General features: G+C 42.2%; 1 protein-coding gene across 2 annotated transcripts in view; it reads right to left on the reverse strand.

The window, feature by feature from the left end:
* Nucleotides 1-26,620, reverse strand: part of DAPK1 (death associated protein kinase 1) — a 1,440,273-nt gene that overhangs the window by 665,256 nt on the left and 748,397 nt on the right. For both annotated transcript variants that reach the window (XM_044064186.1, XM_044064185.1), the window contains one exon: nt 14,763-14,960. In XM_044064186.1, the coding sequence (XP_043920121.1) occupies nt 14,763-14,960 (198 nt within the window). The remainder of the gene's footprint in view (nt 1-14,762; nt 14,961-26,620) is intronic.

Here is a 26,620-nt window from a genome sequence, read left to right on the forward strand (position 1 = left end):
GACGACCCTTTGTTCCAGCCCCAGCCCAAGCCACAATGACAACGGATGCCTCCCAACTCGGGTGGAGGGGTGGCATTTTTCGCACAGGATAGTCCAAGTCCTGTGGTCCCCCATAGAGACCAGCTTGCATATAAGTATCCTCGAGATGATGTCGGCCCTTCTAGCACTGCAGGCCCTTCATGCCTTTCTTCCTCTGGGAATGATTGCAATTCAGTCAGACAACATGTCAGTGGTCTGGTATATCAACAAACAGGGAGGGATCAGATCTTACCCCCTTTGTCACGAGGCCATGAGAGTGTGGGAATGGGCTATCTCCATCAGTCGCTTTCTCATCGCAACGCATATTCTGGGACGGTCTAATATCCTAGCGGACAGGCTAAGTCAGACCATTCTGATGCCTTACGAGTGGTCTCTGAATCTGTCAGTAGCAAAACAGATCTTCAGCAAGTGGGGTCAACCTTGCTGCGATCTCTTCGCATCTCCTTCCAACACAAAGTACAGGAAGTTTTTCGCTCTGAACACCCTGCCGGGGGAGTCCCCCAGAGAAGCTCTAGTTCATGCTTGGCCTCCCGGTCTTCTGTATGCTTACCCTCCTGTACCTCTCATTCTGAGGTTTCTACAGAAAGCTCGTTGACTCGGGAGCAAAGTGATCCTCATTGCCCCATTCTAGACCTCGCTAGGTATGGTTTCCCTTCCTTTGGTCTCACCTTCTCACTCCGCCTTGGATCTTAGATCCCATTCAGGATTTAAATTCACACCCCTCGGGGGGTGCCCCATCTGAGTCTGGACAGCCTGAAGCTCACAGCTTGGCTGCTCCAGTTCCCATGATTGCTAGGACTCCCGGACTATCCTCCTCAGTAAGATCTATTCTGGTAGCTGCTCATAAGTCTTCAACCAGGATGGTTTATCGCAGCAAGTGGAAAAGTTTTTCTTTTTGGGCCTCTCAGAGAAGTTTAGACCCTTTCACTGCTCCTATTTCTGCCATTCTTGATTTTCTAGCTATTTTTCAACACGGAGCTAGTTCTTCTACTGTCAAAGTTCAGTTGGCTGCCATTTCTCATTTTCATGTAGGCGAGAATTCTGCCTCCTTAGCCTCTTCCAGACTGTGTAAAGCCTTTATCAAAGACACCTTTTTGTTATGCCCCCCAGTCAAAGATCCTGTTCCCCCGTGGGACCTTACTGTGGTCCTTCAAGCTTTGGTCGCTCCGCCTTTCGAACCTGCCGCGTCTGCAGATCTAAAATTTTTATCTTGGAAGACAGCCTTTCTGGTGGCTATTACCTCTGCAAAAAGGGTTTCAGAATTACAGGCCTTGTCCATCAAAATTCTGTACATGCTTTTTCACAAAGATAGTGTTTCCCTTCGAACCAATCCATCTTATCTTCCTAAAGTGGCATCATCAGTCAATATCAATCAGTCTATCAATTTGCCTGTGTTTTTTCCTAATTTTACGAACAAGATGGAATACAAACTCCACATGTTGGATGTTCATAGACAGTTACAATTCTATTAACACAGGACAAAAAATTTCCGTAAATCCAATCAATTGTTTGTATCCCTCTATAAACCCTTTTTGGGGAAACCTATCTCCAAGGTCACTATAGCTAGATGGATTTCTTCATGCATCCTGCAGGTCTATAAGGACAGAGGCATGTCTCCTCCAGGTCAGGTGAAAGCTCATTCCACTAGGTCCATGGCTATGTCTGCGGCCTTTTGGTCTAGAGTGTCTTTGGATGATATTTGTTCTGCAGCTACTTGGTCCTCATCTCACACGTTTATTTCTCATTACAAATTGGATTTGACTTCCAGAAGGAGAGCATCCTTTGGTTCTGCTGTGTTCCAGAATATTCTTCCATGAGGGCCTCCCAGGAGTTTAGTAGCTGGGGCCTCTGTCCCACAGGTTGAAGATCAAATGAAGTAAACTACTTCAGATAAAGAAGTTATGCATGCACCATAACATTCCATCTGAGTAGTTGTACTTCATTTGTCTTCAACCGTCCCTCCCTCCTTCCCCCGGACCTTGGGGTATGATCAGCCTACGGGCTGCAGTACATGTCACAAGTAAATCTTCCAGGTTGGGGTCTCAGTATAAGTTCAGCAAACTCAATCTGAGGATGGAAGGCAGTGGAGGTGTATTATGGGTAAGGGGAGGAGTTTGGAGCTCGGAGCTGATGCTAGCAAAGTTGCCAGCGCGGATCCGATATGGATCCGTATCCCACAGGTTGAAGACAAATGAAGTACAACTACTCAGATGGAACGTTATGGTGAGTACATAACTTCTTTTTCTATCCACATCTCTCAACTTCTAAGAGAAAGGAAATCTGGACAAGGCCCAAAATAATGGAGGAGACAAAGGCTCACAATCAGGGACAAATTTTAAATATTGCTCTTATAAACTAGAAGGTCGCTAGAAGAAAAGGGTTTGCATTAGCAAACATTTTCCGAAAGACATGAAATCTGAAACTCAGATTGCATGTCATTATTACAGACTTTAATCCTCCAAGATTTGCCACAAAACAACAAATTCTAAGAGGCACAGACTAAAAATATGACTCAAAAATCTGGGCAGTCTTGTAAAAATCTGGATAGTTGAGAAGAATCCCAACACAGGTGATATTTTTGAGATTTGTGCTGGGAAGTATAGTTGTATATGTAAACTTACCACAACAGTTGATGTTTGAATAGATCATTGTTGCAGCAGCCTTAGCTATATGTAGCATTTTCTTCCAAGGATTAGGCCTAGCCCGCTTCCAAAACTTTAGAACAACTTTCACTTACACTAATCAGCTAGAAGAGAGCATCATAAATTCAGTGACTAGGACACCACATACTCAGAGCTTTCCTGTCTCAGAACAGAGGATACAGGCCTGCCACCTAGCTATGTACTAGGAGAAAGGAAAAAGGAAAATATCCAACAAAAGAGAGGATGGAGTATTGAAACAGTGATCTATTTGAACATCTACTATTATGGCAAGGTTACTTACGCAACTGCAATATGTTCATCATTGGATCACTGTTGCATTAGCCTAAGCTGTATGGGACAAATACCAGGGCTTAGAATGAAAGGCAGGAGGGAGGAGTAACAGTCCTAGCAAAGCCTGCTCTGAACATAGAGAAAGAATATAGTCTGTTGTGGTTGGTACAGATGCGCACAGTGAGCCCTGATCTTATCCATAAGTATTTTGTTATGTTGAGAACTAGCAAAAGCACGAGCCAACCATTTAGAAATTGTCTGTTTTTTTACACGGACTGTCCCTTTTTCTTACCTTCATGGGAAATAAATGGTTGATTAGAATTCCTGAAAGTTTTGTCGTGTCAGTGTAGTATATGAGCTGCATGTGAACATTCAAAGTGTGCAGAAATCTTTCTCCTCTATTTTTGGTTCTGAATAGAAAACGGGATGGACAGCCTGGCTCTAAGTAAACTCTGAACCACTCAAATTTACCCTATTTTTGTGAAAGAGGAGTTAGGCCTGCATCACCACAGGAGCTTGTAACTCAGATACTCTTCTTTGCAGAAGTCAGAGCAATGACTAACGTTATTTTGCAAGATGAGGACTTCAGATAAGCATCATGGGCATGTTCAAAAGGAAAAAGTCTAAGTTTATCCAGTACTAAGTTAAGATCCTAAGAAGCAGCCACCTGTCTTCTAGGTGGATGTATACGTAAAACCCCTTTCAAAACTTTTTAACTTGAGGCAGGGAAGAAAGGGGGGATCCATGGGTAAACAAGCAGAGATGGTGCACAGATGAATTTTGACAGAACAGTAAGAAAGGCCATGGGATAACATACACAAGTAATATGCAACAAGAGGTGTCAGGGTCTAAGCAGGATTCTGGTTCTTGCTTTGGCACCAACTAGAAAACATCTCCATTTAGCAAATATGAATTTCTAGTAACACAGGTTTCTTAGCACCCTTTAGCACATGCTGCATATCCTCAGAAAACAGGTGCCTAAAACATAAAAATTCTATCATCCAGACAGTGAATTGTAAAAACTGAAGGCTAGAGTATATTCAAACAACCTCTGTCCATCCTGTGAGGAAGCTTGTGCTAACTGCCCTTTGTCATTTTGAGAAGAAGGGAAAATCACTGTTGTCTGGGCCAAATGTGAACTGCCAGCATCAACCTTGGACAGTCATTCAGAATCTTTAGGAGAACCCTAGTTATCATGGAAAAGGGTGGAAAGGCACACAGAAACATCTCCGTCCATGGAAATGAAAATGCATGAGCTTTCCAGGACTCTGTGCAAGGAGTCCTGCAGCAGAAGCTCTAACTGTCTGTTGTGAATGGAGGCAAACAGATCTATTTCACGCATCTTCACAGTTGGATCAATTCCTTAAGAACCCATGGGTACAACTTGCATTTGTGGGGTTCTGTCCTGGTCCTTCTCAGGTTGCCTGCTGGAGCCTTCTGCCCTGGCAGAATGTAAAGTAGCCTTGAGGGTCAGACTGTTGAGTTAAGGCTACTGTACTAGTCTGCAAAAAGGGGTGTGATCTGGTCCCCCCTCCAGTGTATGTACCACATCACTGTGGTGCTGTGTGTGATTAGTAGAAGAAGGTTCATAGATTCATAGGTTGATACTGGGCTATCTGCCCTAGGGCATTTATAAGCCTAGCCAGAGTGTGTTTGGCTTTCGCCACCCTTTTAGATTAGTTGACTGTGCCTCTGTATAGTAGGTCACAGAAGATAGCCCTTTAAGGTTAGTTTACTGTGTCTCTGTCTAGTAGGGACACAGAAGAGATCCCAGGGGCAAACCTACGATCTCCCATCCACTCGTCAAGATTTCTCTTGAAGAGGGTCATTGTGGAGCTCTGCCTAACATGGATTGGGATCTTATTCCAGAGTGAGGGGAGCCTCTGGGATATGAATCTGTCCCTCCAGCATGTCCTATTTATTTCTGTGCTGAGGTTTAAGTCCATGGAGCGTGTAGCTCTAAGGGATTTGCATTTCCTGAGGTGGAGCATGTCCATTAATTCTGGTTTGGACATGGTTTTATACGTCAGGCACAGATCGCCTCTGAGTAGGCGGTAAGCAACTGAGTAGAGCTGGAGTTTCTTTAGCCTAATTGCGTAGGGCATCTGTTTGAGTCCTTTGATCCTCTTGGTGAGGTACTTTTGGGGTCTTTCCAGTTGCTGCAGGTGTCGGGTAAGGTACATCCCAAATGGGGCATTGTATGCAATTATGGGTCTGATCCGTGATTAGTGATGAGTAGAGGGGCACAATGACCTCTCTTGATCTAGATGTGAACCCTTTTGTGATAAGGTGGGCTATATAGAAGGCCTTTCTAACCACTTTGGCAATGTGATTGTCAAAGGAGAGATTGCTATCTACTTGAGTCACCAAATCCCTAATTACTTCTTCCGTACTTAATGGATTACCACCTATGTGGTAATTTGTGGGCACTTTGTTTTTCCCAAAGGGGATGACTATGCACTTTTTGGCATTTAGCTTTAGGCCATGGCTCTGGCACCAGTTATCCGTCTCTGTGAGACCCTTTTGGAGGATGCTTGTGTCAGTCGGCGAGTCGATTATGGCACCCAGTTTGCAGTTATCTGCGAACTTGGTCAGCCATAGTCCTCCCGTGTTAGCCTGTACCTCAGAGAAATATATACCGAACAAGAGAGGCCCCAGGACTGAGCCTTGTGGGACGTCACTTGTAACTGGTTTAGAGTCTGACATGGCACCTGCAATTCTGACTATGTGGGTTCTATCCCTAAGCCAGTTTGCAACCCATCTTGTGACATAGGGGTTGATATTTAAGCTGGTGAGCTTATTTATGATGCCCGAGTGGGGTATTGTGTCGAAGGCTTTTGCGAGGTCCAGGTAGGCTGTGTGGACTACCTTCCCTTCATCTATGGCCTTGGTGACTGTATCAAAGAAGTCAACCAGGTTCAAGAGGCAAGATCTTCCCTTAACAAAGCCGAATTGGGTAGGATCCAGTGTTTCGAGGTTCCCAATGTCTTTGTTTATGAGTTCCATGATGATATGCTCTATAGCTTTGCAGACCAGGCTAGTCAGGCTTATAGGGCGATAGTTTCCGGGGTCCGTTGTGGCACCACCTTTGTGGAGTGGGACCACTGTTGCTGTATGCCATTCCTTGGGTACATATCCTGTACTAAGGCTGAGATTGAACAGTGACTTTATATGAGGGTTCAGTTCTTCTTGGAGCTCATGTAAGATGCAGCCCGGGACACCGTCCGGTCCCATTGATGCTGTGTTTTTTGCTTTGGAGAGGGCAGCTCTCACCTGTGCATCTGTGATGTCAGGGAGGCTACACTCTGTTGGGATAGACATTTGCTCTTTTGGGGGGTAAGGGGTGAGAAGTTTGCACTGAACCTGTCTGCCAGGATGTTGGCAATGTCTGTGGGTTCAGTGTATTTTTTGTCATTTTGCACTAACTCAGAGCATATCTGGGAGTTGCCACCCAGGTTCCTGACATAACTAAAGAAGGCCTTGTGATTATCTTTAGCGTCTTGTGCAATTTTTCTTTCAAAGCTGGCCTTAGATAATTTTATGAGGGATCGTAGTTTCTTGCTAGTACTGATCAGAGATGCCTTCCCTTTTTGGGATTTTGCTCTATCATGTAGTAGCTTCCTCCTTCTGTTTTATAGCTTATTTATGGCTGGGGTCCACCAGACAGGTCTCCTGCCTTTGGAGGAGTGAGTCTTGGTTTTATTTGGGATAGCACGATCCATGCATTACTGTAGGTGTCCATAGAATGCATTTGTAAAGGATTCTGCAGTTTGGGCGGTATTTTCCACAGGCCCGGGGGCTTTGAAGGATTTCACCTCAGTTTTGAGAAGTGTGAAGTTTGCTTTTGAGAAGTTCTTCACCGTGGTTTCCTTGGCTGGGGGTGGGGACGGGATATGGATGTCCAGTGAGATTAATTTATGGTCAGATCTTACCAATGAGGGGTATACCTCTGATAGGGAACATAGAGTCCCCATGTTAGTGATGATCAGGTCCAATATGTTTTCCCCTCTTCTGGGAGTGGTGTCCAGTTGTTCCATAGCATTTGAGTTTATAAATTCTAGGAACCGTTGGGCGAGGGTGTTGGGGCTTGAGTAGTGCTCCCAGTTTATGTTTGGGTAGTTGAAGTCACCCAATATGATGGTGTTTGGAGAGACCTTCATATTCTCCAGTGTTCTCAGGAAAGCTGAGTGGGGTTCCTGAGTTTGGGAAGGTGGTCTGTAGCAGGCTACAAACTGAAAGGCAGTCTTGCCCACTGTTAGTTGCACATGAATGGTCTCCGATGCTTCGTGCAGTGCCACTAACCTGGTGGTGTGGGTATCTTTGATGAACATGGATACTCCCCCTCCTTTTGTGGTTTGGTCCGAGTTTTGGGGCCGAAAAGCATGGTATGAGGTATAACCTAATAGTGCTGGGGTGCTCTCGGGAGCCTTGAACCAGGTTTCTGTTACTGCACAGATATCGATATTCTCCATCAGGAATCCATAGATGGTTCAAAGATTTGACAGTATTTATTAGTGCCATAATTTATTTGACATTTTTCTATTTTAATTTGTATTATGTATTCCAGAGAATGAACGTTCACAACCTTGGATACAGCTACCTATGCAAAGTCTAAAGACTCACTAGGGCACGGAAGGGAAAGGGGTGAGCTAGGTTAAAAGATAGCTGATTAACCTACCAGAATAACTGTCTTTACTAGAATCTGAAATGAAAGGAGGTACTGGAGTTGGGTCCAAACTCATTTGGGGATCCACTGAATTTTCCTCATGTGAAGTCTACCCAAAGGAATCATGAGAATCGTAGAGGCATGCAACCAAGACTCCCTGGCAAATGCCAGAGTCTAGGTGGAAAACATCAGAAACTGTTCCTTGTAAAACTCTACTTTGTTTTGAAGAAAAAAAAACATCATGAAGGATACATTCAAACGACATTCCAGAAGCACCATCCCATGAGGCAGATGAAAGAACTTTCATTATGTTCATCTGAAATCCCAGACTGAGAATTTTTTTTACCCAAGCCAGAAATTCTTAACAACATGTAAAAACATCTGCAGAAATAAAACAGTCATCTAAATAAGAAAACACGTGAATGCCTTGCATTTACTGCAATGGGCCATTAGAGGACCTAGGTACTTTGTAAACACTCTTGGAGCGATTGCCAATCCAGATGGTAAAGCAGAGAACTGAAAATGTAAACCACACACAGACAAAACATGAAAAGCATCTGCAATCTTTGAGAACAGAAATATGATGGCAAACATATTTTACATCCATAGTTGCTAGAAAGCTAAGTGATGGAAATAGAGGTAACACAGACTGCAGAGTTAGCATTACGAATTTTGAGATTTTGATGGGAAGATTTAGAAAAGAAAGGCCCAGGACAAGTCCCTAGGTTCCTTCCTTCTTTGGCACTAAACAAATTACTGAGTAAAACTCTATTTGATCCGGGGGAACATTTTCTATAACCCACTTAAATAGCATTTGATCTAGGACAGGAGGAAACAAATAGGTTTAATTGGACTGATGTAGAGAAATCCCTTGAAAAGGAGGAATCACATTCCACTGTGAATTTTAGCCTTTTAAATGATTCTCAGTACCCAAGTATTTATCTGCTGTTACAAAAAAGAAGACCTACACTTAGGGAACGTTTTACTGGACTGTCATGGTGGGGAGAGGGAAAGTATGATGGGGCATATAGTCAGTCTACTTTTTCAGATTGTCCATGGTTTTGGGAAAACTCTTCCTTCTTTTATAAACCACCTTGCTATAGTGTTCTGAAATTCCCTTTACTTGCGCCTTGCTGAGATTTATTATTTTTCCTATAAACATAACTTGAACCACAAGGAAAGTTTCTATTACATTTTGGCATGAAGGGGGAAAAAGTGAGGGTAATCCCCAACACAACCTTCATCAAATCTTTGTATAGATCTCAGCAGAGCAAGGGCCAAATACTACTATTATATAGGAGGGCATTTAGAAGCTCAGATTTGACATCATCTGGTAAATTCTGAGAACAAAGCCAGGTAAATCTCTTTACTGGCCCAGTAACAACTGCTCTAGAAACAGCCCAAACAATGTGTAAAATACACCTTGTAAAGACAGTTTGCAATCCTCATATATTTTTGTTCTAGTTAATTTTTTTGTTGTTGTTTTTTTATGTGGATATATAATGCTTATCTGTACTGAAAAAGTGTCTAACAAGCAGGTAGTGGAACCTTATAATAGTGCTCTTCTGACTAAAAAATCAAGGTTGCTGTTTGTATTTTCAGCTTTTCCCGGTTAGGGGTCGCCACAGCGGAACTCTGGTCCACTAATGATTGGCAGTAGATTTTTATGGTGCTGAGTTGCCAGCCTGATGCCCAACCTTCAGCAAAGGCACGCCCATTCACGCATGTCTTTTGGAGGCCACTCGACCGCGGGAAGGACATGCAGACTCCACACAGAAAGCACTCCAGCCGAGAATTGAACAGGAGAACCTCTTGCTGTGAGGCAACAATGCTACCACTGCACCACCGCGGCTACTAAAAAATCAAGGTATGAGGTAAAAAATATTTTTAGTGACAACCACTAGTCCTTACTCTCAGTAACATATTTTGACAGAAAAGTTTCTGTTACTTCAGAAAAAAAATGGTAAAATTAAAAGGTATTTCCCAATGGGGTACTTATTTGCCCATAGAAGTGCAAGCCAACTGTCAATCCCTCAAAGCTGCAGTACAGACTTTTCTTCAATGGCAAAAAAATTTCTGAGTCTGGTACTCTTAACTACTGACCTTACACTGCTCTCCTAAAGCTGGTCAGTGGTTAGGGCTAGTGGAAGATGCCCTAAAGCTTTGAAAGCTAACTGGTTGTCCAATCCTTGGCAGTATATGTCTCATATAGCTTAGGCTACTGCAACAGTGGTCTAATGATGAACATCAACAACTCTCATATACCAAGGGCAGAATTAGTGAAAGAAGCATCTCTGTGGGGGAAGTGAGGTAGGATGCTTTCAGTGTAAAGTCAGATAACTTGAAAATGTTAAAGACCCATGACTCCAATATCTATACTGCAACAGAGCTGCTGCTATTCATTATACAACTTGCTGGTCTACCCACATGTAATAAATGATTATCGAAAAGACAGAAAGAAATGTTATCTTAGGGCAGGCATGTTAAGTTCTCACTATATACCACGAGTATATGGATTTCCTTTCCATCTTTTTGGTACCAACTCTCCTTTCTCCTTCTCCAGTTTTGATTTCTACCATTCTCTGGCTGATCTTTTCTCTGCTAATGTACATGTTTGCATGACATAAAATGTGTACCAGTGCTAGAGTGAAATACAGCCTTTGAATGTTGACAGAATAGGAGGAGACATTTTTTTTCAGGAAGTTAGCACAAGCTCAGCTCCTGTGAATCCCTGATAAGTGGAACTTGGGGAGCTGAGACCTCAACAAGTTTAATTTCAGGGAATTAGGTGAAGCATAACACTATCATTGGGCATCTGGATTAATTGAAAGCTTGGTGTTCCAACAGATGCACAGCAGCTAAGCTTGTGCTTTCTGAAAAAAAAAAATCTCTCTCTCAATTTTTTTTTTGTGAGTTAAAAATGGGACAGAATGCTATCAATCCAGAAGTTCATCTAGTAACCAAATATAGTAAAGTACAAATTTCATGGTGAGAAAGACTCCGAAAAGCATTGTTATTCAGCTTGTAGCCTAAAAAGAGCAGTCTGAGGAACATTAAAATGTGTTACATTAAGGGCCGTATGAGCTGAAGGCAATTGCATACCTTGTTACTGAAAGGGGACCAGATAAAAGAACAGAACGAGCTGATGACAAACTAGAGTGCATTGCAAAACCAGACGTACAGCTATTCTTTAAGTTTTCTGGTTCTTCTGGCATGCAACCTTGCTCACCCAGCAGGCTTAGAATTACTAAAACAAATCATTATAGTAGGTACTTTTTTCAATCCAGAGTATGTAACAAACTAAAATGGTAGTGACATTTTCTTAGTTATGCCGCATGATTTAATTATTTATTTAGTAACTACATAAACACACTCTGCAGAAGTGCTTGTTTACAAAGGTGATGTACAATTTGGTTAAGTGAATTGCTAGCAACTGCACATGATGTAACTGGAGGCTCAGAAAATCAAATGCTACCAGTTCTATTCCCCATTTCTGAGCTGCCAGATATTGTTTTAATCAGGAGCTTTCATAATGTGTTTGTGGATTAGGTAAATCCAGTAGGCACTAGCGCTGTTTCATAACTTGTCTGTGAATCAGTTAAGTTCAGTAAGCACCAGCGCTGTTTCATAATTTGTCTGTGAATCAGTTAAGTCCTTTTCAAGGGTGACCACTGAGTGCACACTGTTTAAGCATTATGCAGTACACAAGTAGAAAATGGCGGAATGAAATGCTCTTAGCCTCAAGTCTGTAAACCACAGTGCCATGTCTTCACTGTTTAATTGCTCTAAATATGAATAGGACATAATTTTAGCATGGTTGTGCAGACTTATGAAGAAAAGTTCAAATAATTTACGTAAGCACACTGTGCAAATTAAAATTAGATTGTGTAACAAAGGACAATAATAGTGCGTGTGTGTGTATTTGGAAGGTGGAGATGGGAAGAGGGAATCCAGAACAGAAGCATTTACCTTTCTTACATTTTAGGTAAGTCTGTACAACAGCAACATGACTCCATTTTATACAGTTACTATTATACTAAGTACAATATTCAGTGATTCAGTTACAGGAAAATACATTTTTTGCATTAAATGCCTTTATAGCAGGCAGCCAGTATCATGTCCCAAGTGTTTGACAATCACCACTACATCTATAAGTAAGGTATAATCGGTCTACCTGTCTTAAAATTTCCTCTAGGGGATATAGTCACCCTAAATTACATTAAACTGATCAGCTGGTATACTGTTTTATACAACCTATGATGCTTTTGTAAAGGTGTGCAGAGTCAAACTTCAAGTGCTGCAATAAGAGGTTTTCCATGGTTTAAAATATGTCCGTTACCTTTCCTGGAGGCATGGTGTGGGGAAAAAGGCATTACCTTTATTTTATATATTAATCCATTCATTATCTACCCCACTAATTTCAAAACATTTCACCAAAACTCTGAAGAAATAAATAATTCCTTTTTTTACACAGAAAATAGTTCCTGGCTACATCCTCATCTGTAGTGTGTTTTAGCTCATTTCCTGTACTTTAGGGCCATAATGGATGTGACTTCAGTTGAGTAGACTGGTTTAATGGCTCCTGAGGAGACACCAGACATTTTCATCACATACACTACCAACAACATTGGACTATTAATGGGAGGAACGATGCATTAATCTTATATTTCAGAGTCTTCTGAAGTGGTTGGAAATTACAGTTGTGTGAGGTACTCGCCAATAGATGGTCTTTTTGGTAGTTATTCCACGTGGGTTATAATAGCTGGTTAATATGCTTTTCATTGGGTTACCTTGCAAGGAAGAGAGTGTTGAAACGGTCTGTGTTTACAATGGGTATGACTAAGTAGCAGCAGATGCAGAAATATAAATGCAGACAGGATAAACATATGAATAGGCTTTGAACCCTAAGTCAAGGTACTATGAGATGAGACCAATGGTAGGATTAGAACAACAGACATTGTACAACCTCAGACAGGCATCAAGTCATTAGATTTGTTCTGGAAGTTTCTCATGCTTTTAGCACCAGACAGAAAAGCTACTCCTATTTAGAACTTTGCAGGGTTGATGGGCATTTCTACACCTTGTCAAGTGTAAAACTGATGAAAGTCCTTATGGCTGAATTCAGCTTCTTGTAGATGAACTCCCCAGTTGGTGTTTTTCACAGGAAATAATCAATAGTGCAGTTTCTAAGTGGGCCATCAGAGATTCCATTTGATTTTGGAATTCCTTTTTCTTTACGGTTTCTATATATAAATGTGGTGAAAGTTTCAAAAATATATTTGACCATATATCTGGTAAGAGTGCATCCTATAATGGAAAACATCAAAATATGGCAGTTGCACACAATTCCAATTCATTCATTGTGGAGGTGATGTAATGCTTAACAACAAGAAAATTATAATACCAAGATGTTTTACTTACCGTACACCTCAGGGGTTGTATATGCAGCTGTGTGCACCTGTTGTCCTGCCTATTACATAGGCAAAACAGAGCGCAAGCTGAAACAATGCATCTGCGAACACATATACGACATCAACAAGACTAAGCCAACTAATGCATTGTGCAAACATATTGCTTTAAATAATGGACATAATTTTTGTTTTGTTGTTATTGGGCAAGTAGATGTCACCGCCAGGGGCAGCCCATGGCCCATTATATTAAAGCAATGGGAACTCTGGTGGCCGATCTTTCTGAATGCGACTATATCCCCAGGACTCAATGAAATTATATCTATTAACAGCCTTCTTAAGATAAAAGCATACCAAAATAGTTACAACAGTTAGTTACATTTTCTAATATACAGTTATGTGGCTTGTCTATATTTTTATTTGTGATCTATCAAATTAAGTATTTGAACAGTTATACATACATATATATATATAAGGGAATATTCTCTTTTCTCCACTGTAGTGCAATCTCAGAGTTAATATATACAAGTTCCGAGGGGGGTGCAGCTTTTTGAATAAATGCACTTTCATGAAAACGAAGTCACGAAATTGCAGTTTGGTGAACTGTAATTTCAATGGGTTAAGTACACCCATGTATATATTACATATCTTAACCTATTACTTTCTCATTATGCTGGGCTTGTAAGCTGTTACATTCTGATTATTAATTTGTAAATTATTTTGTTAGTGCTATTATATATTTTAACTTAATTACCTATTACAAGCAGATAATATAAGTAAATATACATTTTTTAATGGCCAATATTTACTTTATGGTAATAAGTTTTAAGTTTCACGGATATCGGAATGAAATCTGTCAGCTGGTATATAAGGGGCATCACATGATTTATCACTATTATCTGAAGAAGTATGTATGATTTTAGACGAAAGCACTTATTTTTTATTGTCTTCTAATAAATTTGTGTTTTTATTGCAACACACTTTGAACTGGTTAGACAGTATACCATCAGGATTGTTTCAGCCTGAATGCCTGTGCTTGAGTTTGTTTTAGGCTTTTCAATCACACATCTCCTTGAAAATAATGTCAGTATGAGCTTGGCTCTGTGGAACAGAGGGAGAATCCTGACTGTAATCCTGGTGACCTACGTTCACAGTTAACTCCCTCAGCAGTGGAGGGGTTGGAGTGAAGGGGCATCACCCTCTCCTTGGGGAGCTGTTATGTGTACAAACGGGCACAACGGGAGGTGTGATTTCTCTAGTGCTGGAAAACCACCCGTGCTTTGCAGGTAAGGCAGAGCTGCATGAGGGGAAACACCCCTTGTAGAAGTGAGAGGACGTCCTTTGCACATTATGAACCAATACTATGCTGAGTGCCTTTGGGAGGCTATGGCGTGATAAAAAGGAAAACATCATTAAACCATCTTTTATGGCTGTATGAATCATGGTCCCTCCTCGTCAGCCTGACCGGAAATAAGTACAAAGTGAGGAAAAAAAAAGAGAAAAGAAAACAATGTTACTCTAGGCTTGCTTGTCTTTACTGCTTCAGAAAACACTTTCAACTGATTAAGATGGTTATATATGCTTGTTTATGAATCACTTTCTAAAGCTGATCATCATTCTCAGTAGCCTATAAGTGCTGTGGCAGAAGCATTCAGTGCTAAGTTCTGTGCTTTTCTTGCCCTTTTACTATCATCAGTACGAGACCTGTTTACTAACCTTGTCTGTCGCATCAAGATCAGCACCGTGTTCTACTAGGCACTCCACAATGTCTTGGTAACCTCTAGCTGAAGCAGTCAGAAGTGGAGACTCTCCTTCTTTATTCCTGATATTCACATTACAATTAGCTTCACAAAGTGCTTTTGCAACAGGGAAGTAACCATGCCAGGCAGCACAGTGAAGAGGGGTTTCTTCTTCCTGTCAAAATAAGAATTTCAAATCATAATTTAAAATGTGAAAGCATATAGAAACTCTCACTCTTGACCAGGATCTACATAAACATTCTTCAAATGTTGCCTGCTTATCTCAGAAACAATCATATGCAGTTCAAAAATATCAGCAAATCAGTTTTACTTCAGTAAAAGATGGTGTGCAACTTTAACCTTATTATCCCAGTTTATGTTTTCCCATTTGATAAACCAAAGCAAGTAGTTTTCAGCCTCTGTCATGTCCATTCTTGTGAACAGGAATCCCATCTGCCATATTTCAGTCTTCAGAAACCTTACCTCATCTAATAATACAAAGCTAAATCAGTGACATTACTAGTTCTCAAAATATTTCAGGTAAATCTCACTGTGCCTAAACTGTCTTGTGTACGTCTATATTCAGGAGCTTTGTCAGGACCATTTGCTGTGTGAAAAGACCAAAATTAACTCCCATATCTTTAGCATATCTCTTTTATTCTTCCTCTGTAAACACACAGTAGAAAAGTTATTTTATTGCTTTGGAGACCTGTTATTTTAAATGCATAATTTCTGTCCACTTCACCTTTCAATGTGTGTGTTTTTTTCTGTATGAGCTAATGATGCTTTAATATGTCAGATGTGGAGACAGACTTTGTGACATGGCAACAGAATATTTTGCTGGAGGAAGTCTGAAGTTTACCAAAAGGTCTTTAAGAAAAACTTTTCTCATCAAGAGTTTTTAAAATATACATTTATCTTTTGTTACGTGTGTGACGGCTGTTAGCAAAGGATGGTTTCCACTTAAAAACTGCCTCCACTTTTCTGGTGAGAGAGTCACATGTAAAGCTGTAAAATTGATTTGACATGTGATGTCCTCCCACATTTGCCTGTACCTCGGAAAAGTATATACCGGACAAGAGTGGTCCCAGGACAGAACCCTGTGGGACGCCACTTGTGACCGGTTTCGAGTCTGACATGGCTCCAGCAACTCTCACTCTGTGGGTTCTGTCTTTGAGCCAGTTTGCGACCCATCTTGTGACATAGGGGTTTATATTTAAGCTGGATAGCTTATCTATGATGCCCGAGTGGGGTATTGTGTCAAATGCCTTTGCAAAGTCCAGATAGGCTGTGTGGACTACCTTCCCTTCATCTATGGCTTTGGTGACTGTTTCGAAGAAGTCAACCAGGTTCAAAAGGCAGGATCTGCCCTTGACAAAGCCGAACTGGGTAGGATCTAGTGTCTGTAGGTCCCCAATGTCTTTGCTTATGAGCTCCATGATGATCCTCTCCATAGCCTTGCAGACTAAGCTAGTCAGGCTTATGGGGCGATAGTTTCCAGGGTCCGTAGAGGCTCCACCTTTGTGGAGTGGGACCACTGTTGCTGTACGCCATTCTGTGGACACATATCCTGTAGTGAAGCTGAGATTGTATAGCTGTTTTATTTGAGGGATTAGTTCCTCTTGGAGTTCATGTAGGACGCAACCTGGGACGCCATCTGGTCCCATGGAAGCAGTGTTTTTTGCTTTGGAGAGGGCAGCCTTCACCTGAGCATCAGAGATGTTTGGGAGGCAGCCCTCTGCCGGGATAGATACTTGCTCTTTTGGGGGGGAGGGGGTGGAGTAGTTTGCACTGAACCTGTCTGCCAGGATATTGGCAATGTCTGTGGGTTCAGTGTATTTTTTGTCATTTAGAATCAACTCAGAACAAGTCTGGGAGTTGCATCCCAGGTTTCTAACATAACTGAAAAAAGCCTTATGATTGTCTTTGGTGTCCTGTGCAATTTTTCTCTCGAAGCTGGCCTTGGAGGATTTTATGAGGGATCGTAATTTTTTGCTAGTACTGATCAGAGATGCCTTCCCTATTAGGGATTTTGCTCTATCATGTAGTAGCTTCCTCCTTCTGTTGTACAGTTTATTTATGGCAGGGGTCCACCAGACTGGACACCTGCCTTTGGATGATTGGGTTTTGGTTTTGTTTGGGATAGCATGATCCATGCATTCCTGGAGATGTCCGTAGAATGCGTTTATATAGGATTCTGCAGTTTGGGCCGTAGTTTCCACTGGCCCTGGGGCCTTGAAGGATTCCACTTCGGTTTTGAGAAGTGAGAAGTTCGCTTTTGAGAAGTTTTTCACTGTGGTTTTCTGGGCTGGGGGTGGGGTCGGGATGTGGACATCCAGTGAAATTAATTTATGGTCTGATCTTACCAATGAGGGATATACTTCTGGTGTAGAGCATAAAGTCCCCATGTTGGTAATGATCAGGTCTAGTATGTTGTCCCCTCTTGTGGGAGTGGTGACTAGTTGTTCCATAGCATTTGAGTTTATAATTTCCAGGAACCTTTGGGCTAAGGTGCTGTGGCTTGAGTAGTGCTCCCGGTCAATGTTTGGGTAGTTGAAGTCGTCCAATATAATGGTGTTCGGAGAGATCTTCATGTTCTCCAATGTTTTCAGGAAAGCCGAGTGGGATTTCTGACTTTGAGAGGGTGGTCTGTAGGATGCTATAAACTGAAAAGCAGTCTTGCCCACTGTTAGTTGCACATTGATGGTCTCTGATACTTCGTGCAATGCCACTAACCCGGAGGTGTGGATATCCTTGATAAATATGGAAACTCCCCCTCCTTTTGTGGTTCGGTCCGGGTTTTGGGGCCGAAAAGCATGATATGAGGTATAGCCTGGTAGTGCTGGGGTGCTCTCTGGAGCCTTGAACCAGGTTTCTGTCACTGCACAGATATCGATGTTCTCCATACTGAGGAGAGCTTTGAGTGCGTGCATCTTGAGGTTAAGACTTCTGGCGTTTAGCAGCATTACCCTTAGTTTCTTGTTCCTTGTGTTGTCTATGGGGGTGGGTTTGACTTTTGAGCCTTGCCTAAAAAAGGCACTATGGGGGTGGCAAGAGCCTTTGCCAATATCCGAAAGCCCAGTGGTGACAGGTGCAAGCCGTCCCTAGCGAAGCAACGTGGCTTGTCGAGCATGTCATCCCAGGCTGACAGACACTGGATCCCCTTTGAGTGACACCAAAATTTTAGCCAATTGTTAAATTTCGATCATTTTGTCTTTGTACTGTGTCATCATTCTAGGTGAGGGTAAGATGCTGCTCAAGGTCAGGGTCATACCAGCCTGGGCTACATGACCATAGAGCTCCTCTATGTCTCTTTTCATGTAATCCAGGGAGGTACGTCTCAGGTCATTCACACCAGCATGTACAACGACAGAGTCATATTTGTATTTGCTTTGGAGTGACCTGAGTGCTTGCGTTATGTGGCAGATCCTAGTACCCGACAGGCAGCTCACCGTGACCTTCTCTTTATTCAGCCTGGTGAGCGGGACGTCAGTGTGTCTGACAATAGAGTCACCTATTACAAGAGTATCAGGTGTGTTATTCAGCCTTAAGGGCTGTGGCTGCTTGGCACACTGACTTTGTGGGTTATGTGTTGTGTGTGTTTTGTTTTGAGGTAGCGTTTGCTTGGATGTCTGCTTTGGAGGTCTCTGTTGCTTAGGTAGATTTTTATTTAGAGCCTCCGAGTATGTTTTTGTGTATTTATGTGTTTGGTTCGCTGATGTGGTGGGACGACTGCAAACTGGGCGCCATAATCAACTCTCCAGCTGACGCAAACATCCTTCAAAAAGGTCTCACAGAGACAGATAACTGGTGCCAGCATCATGGTTTAAAGCTAAATGCCAAAAAATATATAGTCATACCCTTTGGAAAAAACAATGTGCCCACAAATTACCACATAGGCGGTAACTCATTAAGTACAGAGAAAGTTATTAGGGACCTGGGGACCCAAGTTGATAGCAATCTCTCCTTTGAAAACCACATTGCCAAAGTGGTTAGAAAGACCTTCTACATAGCCCACCTCATCATGAAGGGTTTCACATCTAGATCAAGAGAGGTAATCGTGCCCCTTTATTCATCCCTCATCAGGCCCATCATGGAATACAATGCCACTTTTGGGATGTACCTTACCCAACACCTGCAGCAATTATAAAGACCCCAAAAGTATCTCACCAAGAGGATCAAGGGTCTCAAATAGATGCCATATGCTGCTCGGTTAAAAAACTCCAGCTCTACTCAGTTGCATACCGCCTACTTCGAGGCGATCTATACCTGACATACAAAGCTATGTCAAATCCAGAATTAATGGACATGCTCCACCTCAGTAAATCTAAATCCCTTAGAGCCACACGCTCGAGGGACTTGAACCTCAGCACAGAAATAAATAGAACTTGCTGGAGGGACAGGTTCATAACCCAGAGGCTCCCTTCGCTCTGGAATAGAATTCCAGTTCATGTGAGGCAGAGCACCTCACTGAATCTCTTCAAGAAGAATCTCGATAAGTGGATGGGGGATCGTAGGTTTGTCCCAGGGATTACTCCCGTGTCACTATTAGACAGAGGCACAGTAAACTAAACCTTAAAAAGGGCACAGTATACTCAAATCAAGGGGTGGCGTAAGCCATACAGAATAGGGCTAGGCTTATAATTGCCCCAGGGCAGATAGCCTAGTATGAACCTATGAACCTATGATGTACTACTGATTTGGAAAAGAAAAAAGTTCTGATAATCATTCTTAAAATTTCTGGACGAACTGTTGGGTACAGCTTTGGAAACACCTGCAGAGGAACTTCACTAAAAAACAAGAGAAAGGTAAACTGATGCAAATACCTGGAACAGTACTGTTAAGGGAAGGAAAATTTAAGCTTTTGAAGTATATACATTTTCTGACAGTTTTACAACAGATTGTATCATACCCAAGATGAATGGTGTGTATAGTGGAAAGAAAAAGAGAGTCAATTAAAACTACACCAAATTGATTTTGTCACAAAATAAGTTAGAAAGGACCTGTAAAGGAACTGTAGTTGGAATAAATGCAATTATCAGAGACAAAACAATAAGTGCATTAGAAGGAAAAGAAAAAAAAAGTCAAGTCTGTTGAAAACCTACTGAAAATTCAGAAACTAATACGGAAGAATAGCTACGATGCAGAAGGAGGAAGTGATGTGAATTTAATATGAAAAACAGACCCGTATCATGGTGGAAATGGAGGAAGACAGTATATATAGCAAACACTGTTAATTAATTTAGGGAGAAAGGATGGGTAAATAACTAAAATGATGGCACAGCCAGATCATGGTAAAATAGGGCCCTAGACAGAACACTGAACTGCCCCCCAGCCCACAGCCATACCAATAGTCCACTATTTGGCCATCTTTATCTCTTTCTCACCACAGTTATCATAAAACACTGTTAAAACACATCTTTACATTTATAGTGATCACAGAGATTTGGATTTAAATGTTTTTATTTCAAGTTTCACAGAAGAAACAGAGCAATTTATTAACATTTAAACATAAAATGACACTACAAACAAACATAGCATAAGCAACAGTGAGTCTCACTTTCCTTCAGACTCATACTTAAGTGCGTCTGTCAAGCCCCTAAACTAAAAGGGACACAGGCAAGTCTGACCGTGCAAAAAAAGAGAGAGAGAGAGAGGCATTTGCTGCAAACCGATTTTGCATAAACAACACTGAGTCTCAGTTTCCTTGAGGCTCAGATTTAAAGTGCTTGTGCGCTGGCCAGCACTGTATGGTCAGCAGCTACATAATTAACTTCATTCAATAATGGGTGCCTGTGCTGGCAAGAACAACAAGAAGTGAAGTTGCTGCAAAGTAACTAAAGTTCCAGCTGCTGAATGAGAGACAGATTACTGCTTACACAGACTGCCATGTCTGCTGTGTAAACAGGAAAAACTACAGTTTACAGTTGCAGCAGATGCCAGCTACTAAGTCTGTGACCTGCTATCACTAAAAATGACACGGACAGTCTCTACAATTATAACTGCAAGGTTTTGCAGATTGCAATTCACAGTCAATATTCAATAAACATGATACCTGACAGGATCCTATCAGCTTCCTCAAGGAAGAGTAAATGGACAGCAGCAATAAACAGACTCTATAATAGAAAGGAAAACATTGCTGTCCTGGACAAAGAAGGAGCAGGTACCAAGTTGGAAGCAATCTCTTCTTTGTCTGAACAAGCAAATAAGGTCACTGGTAAATTCCTCTAAGGCTAACTTCGAGTCCAAATTGGCAACATCCACTGAGGACAATCACAAGGCCTTCTTCGCATTCATCTGCAATCTCAGAGGTAACTCCCAAACCTGATCTGAACTGGTGGTCAAGAATACCAAATAACAAATGTCATAGATATAGCCAACCTGCTGGCAGACAAGTTTAGTGAAAACTTCACCTCCCTGTCCCCCACCATCAGTAAACCAGGACATCCTCAGCACCTGCCCCCTCCTTCCCTCATCACCAGGGAGCAGATTATTAGGTTCATAAGTAGGTACTAGGCTATCTGCCTGAGGGCATTTATAAGCCTAGCCAGAGTGTGTTGGCTTTTGCCGCCCCACTGATTAATTAACTGATCCTCTGTCAAGCAGAGCCAATGAAGTGATCCCAGGGGTGTATTTTCTGTTACCCATTCACTCGTCTAGGTTTCTCTTGAAGAGTGTTAGTGAGGGGCACTGCCTGATGTAATTTAGAATTTTGTTCCAAAGCATGAGGAGTCTCTGTGACATGAATCTATCCCTCCAGCATGTTCTATTTATTGTTTTGGTGAGGTTGTTTAGCTCACTAGAGCGTGTGGCTCGCAGTGACTTGGATTTCTTTAGGTGGAGCATGTCCATCAATTCTGAGTTGGACATGGCTTTGTAAATCAGGCAGAGATCACCTCTGAGTAAGCGATATGCCACTGAGTACAGCCGGAGTTTTTTCAGTCGGGCTGCATAGGACATATGTTTGAGGCCAGTGATCCTCTTGGTGAGGTACTTTTGTGGTCTTTCCAGCTGTTGGAAGTGTCTTGTGAGGTACATCCCAAATGGGGCACTGTACTCTATGATGGGTCTAATGAGTGACGAGTAGAGTGGCACTATAACCTCTTTATTTCTAGATACAAACCCTTTAGTAATTAGATGGGCCACATAGAAGGATTTCCTAACTACTTTGGCAATATGATTGTCAAGGGAACAATTACTACCTACCTGGGTCCACAGATCTCTTTTCACCTCTTCTGTATTAAGGGGGCTGCCACCTATGTGGTAATTCGTGGGAGTTTTTCCCAAATGGGATGACTATGCATTTTTTGGCATTTAGCTTGAGGCCATGACTTTGACACCAGGTGTCCATCTCAGTAAGGCCCTTTTGGAGGATGTCTGTGTCAGCCGGAGAGTCAATTATGGCTCCCAGTTTGCAGTCATCGGCGAACTTGGTTAGCCATAGTCCTCCTGTGTTTGCCTGTACTTCTAAGAAGTATATGCTGAACAGTAGGGGTCCCAGGACCAAGCCTTGCGGGACACCACTTGTGACTGGTTTAGAGTCAGACCTGGAGCCCGCTATTCTTACCGTGTGAGTTCTGTCTGTAAGCCAGTTGGCAACCCATCTCGTGACATAGGGGTTTATGTTCAGGCTCGTGAGTTTTTCTGTAATACCTGAGTGGAGAATTGTGTCGAAAGCCTTGGCGAGGTCAAGGTAGGCTGTATGAACCACCTTTCCCTTGTCTATGGCCTCGGAGACTGTCTCAAAGAAGTCAGCCAGGTTTAGTAGGCATGATCTGCCCTTAACAAAGCCGAACTGGGACGGGTCAAGTGTTTGGAGTTTTCCAATGTCTTTTTTAATGAGTTCCATGATGATGCGCTCCATAGCCTTGCAGACTAGGCTAGTGAGGCTTATGGGGCGATAGTTACCAGGGTCAGTTGTGGCCCCTCCTTTGTGGAGATCAATAACCGTGGCTGTGCGCCATTCTATGGGCATGTAGCCTGTGGAGAGGCTGAGGTTGAACAGCGTGTTTAGGTGGGGGGGGGGGTTAGTTCATTCTGTAGTTCGTGCAAGACGCAGCCTGGGACACCATCTGGTCCCACTGACACTGTGTTTTTGGCTTTTGAAAGGGCTGTTTTCACCTGTGCGTCTGTGATTTTTGGGACACTACACTTTTCCGGTATTGTTGTGGGCCCTTTTGGAGGTGAGAGGGGGGTGAAGTTTGCACTGAATCTATTTTCCAGGATGTTGGCAATATCAGTAGGTTCAGTATATTTTGTGCTATTTTGCACTAGTTCAGTGCATATCTGCGAGTTGCCACTTAGATTCTTAACTTTGCTAAAAAACGCTTTGTGGTTATCTTTTGAATCCTTGGCTATTTTTCTTTTGAAGTTAGCCTTGGATGATTTCATGAGGGACCTGAGTTTCTAAGTGATACTGATCAGGGATGTCTTTCCTTCTTGGTATTTGCTTTTTTTCTGAACTAGTTTCCTCCTTCTATTGTATAGCCTGTTTATTGCAGGGGTCCACCAAACTGGTTTCCTTCTCGTAGAGGAGTGAGTCTTGGTTTTGCTAGGGATAGCACGATCCATGCATCCTTGTAGGTGCTCATAGAGTGCATTTGTAAAGGTTTCTGCATCTTGGGCAGCATTATCCTTTAGCGTGGGGGCTGTGAAACTTACCACCTCTGTCTTAAGTAAGGTGAAGTTTGCTTTAGAAAAGTTTTTTTTACTGTGGTTTCCATAGTTGGGGGTGGTGGTGGGATGTGGACATCCAGAGTGATTAGTTTATGGTCTGATCTAACCAGTGACGGGTTGACCTCTGGTGTGGAACACCTGTCGCCCATGTTGGTGATGACCAGGTCCAATATGTTTTCACCTCTGGTAGGGGAGTTTACCAGCTGATCCACGGCATTTGAGTTAATGAATTCCAGGAAGCACTGGGCCTGGGAATTTGTACTTGAGTAGTTTTCCCAGTGAATGGTAGGGTAATTGAAATCGCCCAATATCAGGGTTTTCGGTAGGACCTTCATATGAGAGAGGTAAGCCTTTTGAGGTGCGTCCCAGGGTCAAATTCATTACATCTTTCCAAACTCCCAAGAAATCTAGGGTTTCTCGACCTAAGTCTATATTGAAGAAAAGAGATAGGGAGTCTGCCACATCTGGGGATGAATCATCATCAAATACAGATTGGGAGGATGGCCACACCAGAGTTTTGCCAGTTCCCAAGAGGAACAATTTGGAGCATAGTTTGACAGGGGGGATCCCTTTAGGCACAGATCTCAGAGACAATGGGGTAGGAAACACAAAAAACATCATGGATCTTGGGGTGATTCTTCAGAATATGACCAAAATTTGAATATTGAGGTGAATAATGTACATAACATATCATCTGTTACACTTAATGAGCAACAACTTCAAGTTCTAAATAAAGGTTTGGGTTTTATGCCAGGTTTTTGTGTTCTGGAGCATCATTTTGCACAAGATGTTAATTGCTGCCGTATTATTAATTTAAGATTGTTTTTTCATAACTTGGAAGGGGAAAAGGTGGATCCATCTGGCCTTGCACCTTTTCATTTCAGATCTTCACAATTCAAGCCACCAGTGTCAACCATTGTTCAGTCTTTTCAAAATTGGGTTCTTAAGGATTTACACTTGCATTTGAGCAAGTATAATATGATCAAGAATAATCTTAATAAACAGGAAAAATCATGTGTTGAAGATCTTATTAAGAATTGTGGTATTACCATTTTGTCGGCAGATAAGGGTGGGGCAGTGGTGGTTCAGAATTGGGTAGATTATGAAGCAGAGACAGAGCGACAATTATTTAACAAATCTAATTACAAGGAAATGTCTATTGATCCAACTAGTACGTTCAAACAAGATATTGATAAATTTTGGGATCTAGCAGAAGAGGAGGGTATCATTACTCATGATACCTGTTATCACCTTAAGGTTAACCACCCTAAAAAACAATACATTTATTTTTTGCCCAAGATCCATAAGGATCCCAATAGACCGCCTGGCCGACCAATTGTTTCTGGCAGAGGCTCCTTTACTGAGCCCTTGTCGGAATTTCTTACACAATATCTCAAACCTTTGCTATCATTGATACGGGCGAGGATACAGGATATCACCCAGTTTCTTGCCATTATATCAGATATGCAATTAGAACTGAACTGGCTCTTATGTACTTTGGATGTCACCTCCTTGTACACCAGTATCCCCCATTGGGCAGTACTTATTGCTTTGCAATATTGGCTTGATCGGGCAAACATGTACAAACCAGGTTTTAACACTCTTTTGGTTTGTATGGCTTAATTGGTACTCACCCATTTCTAGCTCTTTGAAGTTCCCTGCATAAAAATCCGCCTGTGAGCGTTTTTTTTTCGCTTATACTATTCAGCAACAGCTCCTCGTGGTCCTGCAAAGTGGTGCTAGCAGCAGAGAATCGAAAAAAGCGACTACTTTCAAGATATAAGCATATTTTTGCTGTTTCTACCTGTGCAACCTTCCTTTCTTGCTGAAAACGAAGTTAAACTGCTAATTTAACTGCATTTAGCGTTTTTTTTATTACCTACACTTAAGTTAAAGTTGTTTGTTTAAATTAACTGTTGAAGCTGCCCACTCAAGTGCGCTAGCCTGTGCATTTAATACACTGTTGTTTTCCTGAAAAAACAAACAAAAAAAAAATTATCCTTGTTTCCCGCCTTTCCTTGGCTAGAATAGTCCCCTATACAGGCTTTGCTGTATTCTGGACTTTGGGATAGTTCCTGTGTTGCCCATTACCTTACTTGGATAGAAGGAAGTTTCTTTGCTCACCAGTGGGAGTGGGGAGCCTTGAGCAGCCTATCTGTCCCTAAAGGAGTGACCTCAGCACAAGAATCTAGTAGTAATTGGTCGTTTTGGACCATTTCTAGCTCTTTGAAGTTCCCTGCATCAAAATCCACTTTTGCGTGATTGTGTGCATAGTGCAGCATCTGGCAGCGCCGCCTAATCGGGTTTAAACTTTTTCCGGCTCCACTGAGTCTGCTCTTCACTTTTTCCCTTGGAACTGCTCTAATTCTCAAAGTAAGCATCCTATTCTTAATCTAAGACCCTTGACTTGCCCAAATAAGCAATCTTGCATTTTAGCACTAATATACTAAAAGCACTACATCCTCATATACCCTATAAGACTACCTTGTCCCCTATTAGTCCTTTTCACTGTGTGATAAAAGAGTCCCCTATACTACTCTAGCATGTCCAAAGGTCAGTTAATGGTCTCCTCTCCAGTCCAACTGGTGAATCTGGGAATCTTGAGGCAATGTTACAACTGCCTCATGTACACTGACAACCCTCTCCTCCTCCAAACAGGATCAAACATATGTGAGATGCAACCATATAGCCAAACTGGAGGCCAAACTCTCTCACCTCAAAACTGGTGTAACCAGACCGGAGGAGAAGGTAACATCACATAGCACTAATCCAGTCTCACATAGTCCTACCAAAACAGCAATCCAACCACACAAGCACACAAAAACATATTCGGAGGCTCTAATCAAAAATATACCTAAACAGCAGAGACCTCCAAAGCAAATATCCAAGCAAATGCTACCCCACAACAAAACACGAGCAACACATAACCCGCAAAGTCAGAGTGCCAAACAGTCACAGCCCTTAAGGCAGAACAACACACCTGACACACTTGTAATAGGTGATTCTATAGTCAGGCATACTGACGCTCCGCTCACCAGGCTGAACAAAGAGAAAGTCACAGTGAGCTGCCTGTTGGGCGCTAGGATCTGCCACATTACGCAAGCACTCAGGTCGCTCCAAAGCAAGTACAAGTATGACTCGGTCATAGTACACGCTGGT

This window comes from Protopterus annectens, chromosome 2.part2 (genome assembly GCF_019279795.1).
Source record: "Protopterus annectens isolate FY-2018-M chromosome 2.part2, PAN1.0, whole genome shotgun sequence".
In the NCBI taxonomy this organism is placed as follows: Eukaryota; Metazoa; Chordata; order Ceratodontiformes; family Protopteridae; genus Protopterus; species Protopterus annectens.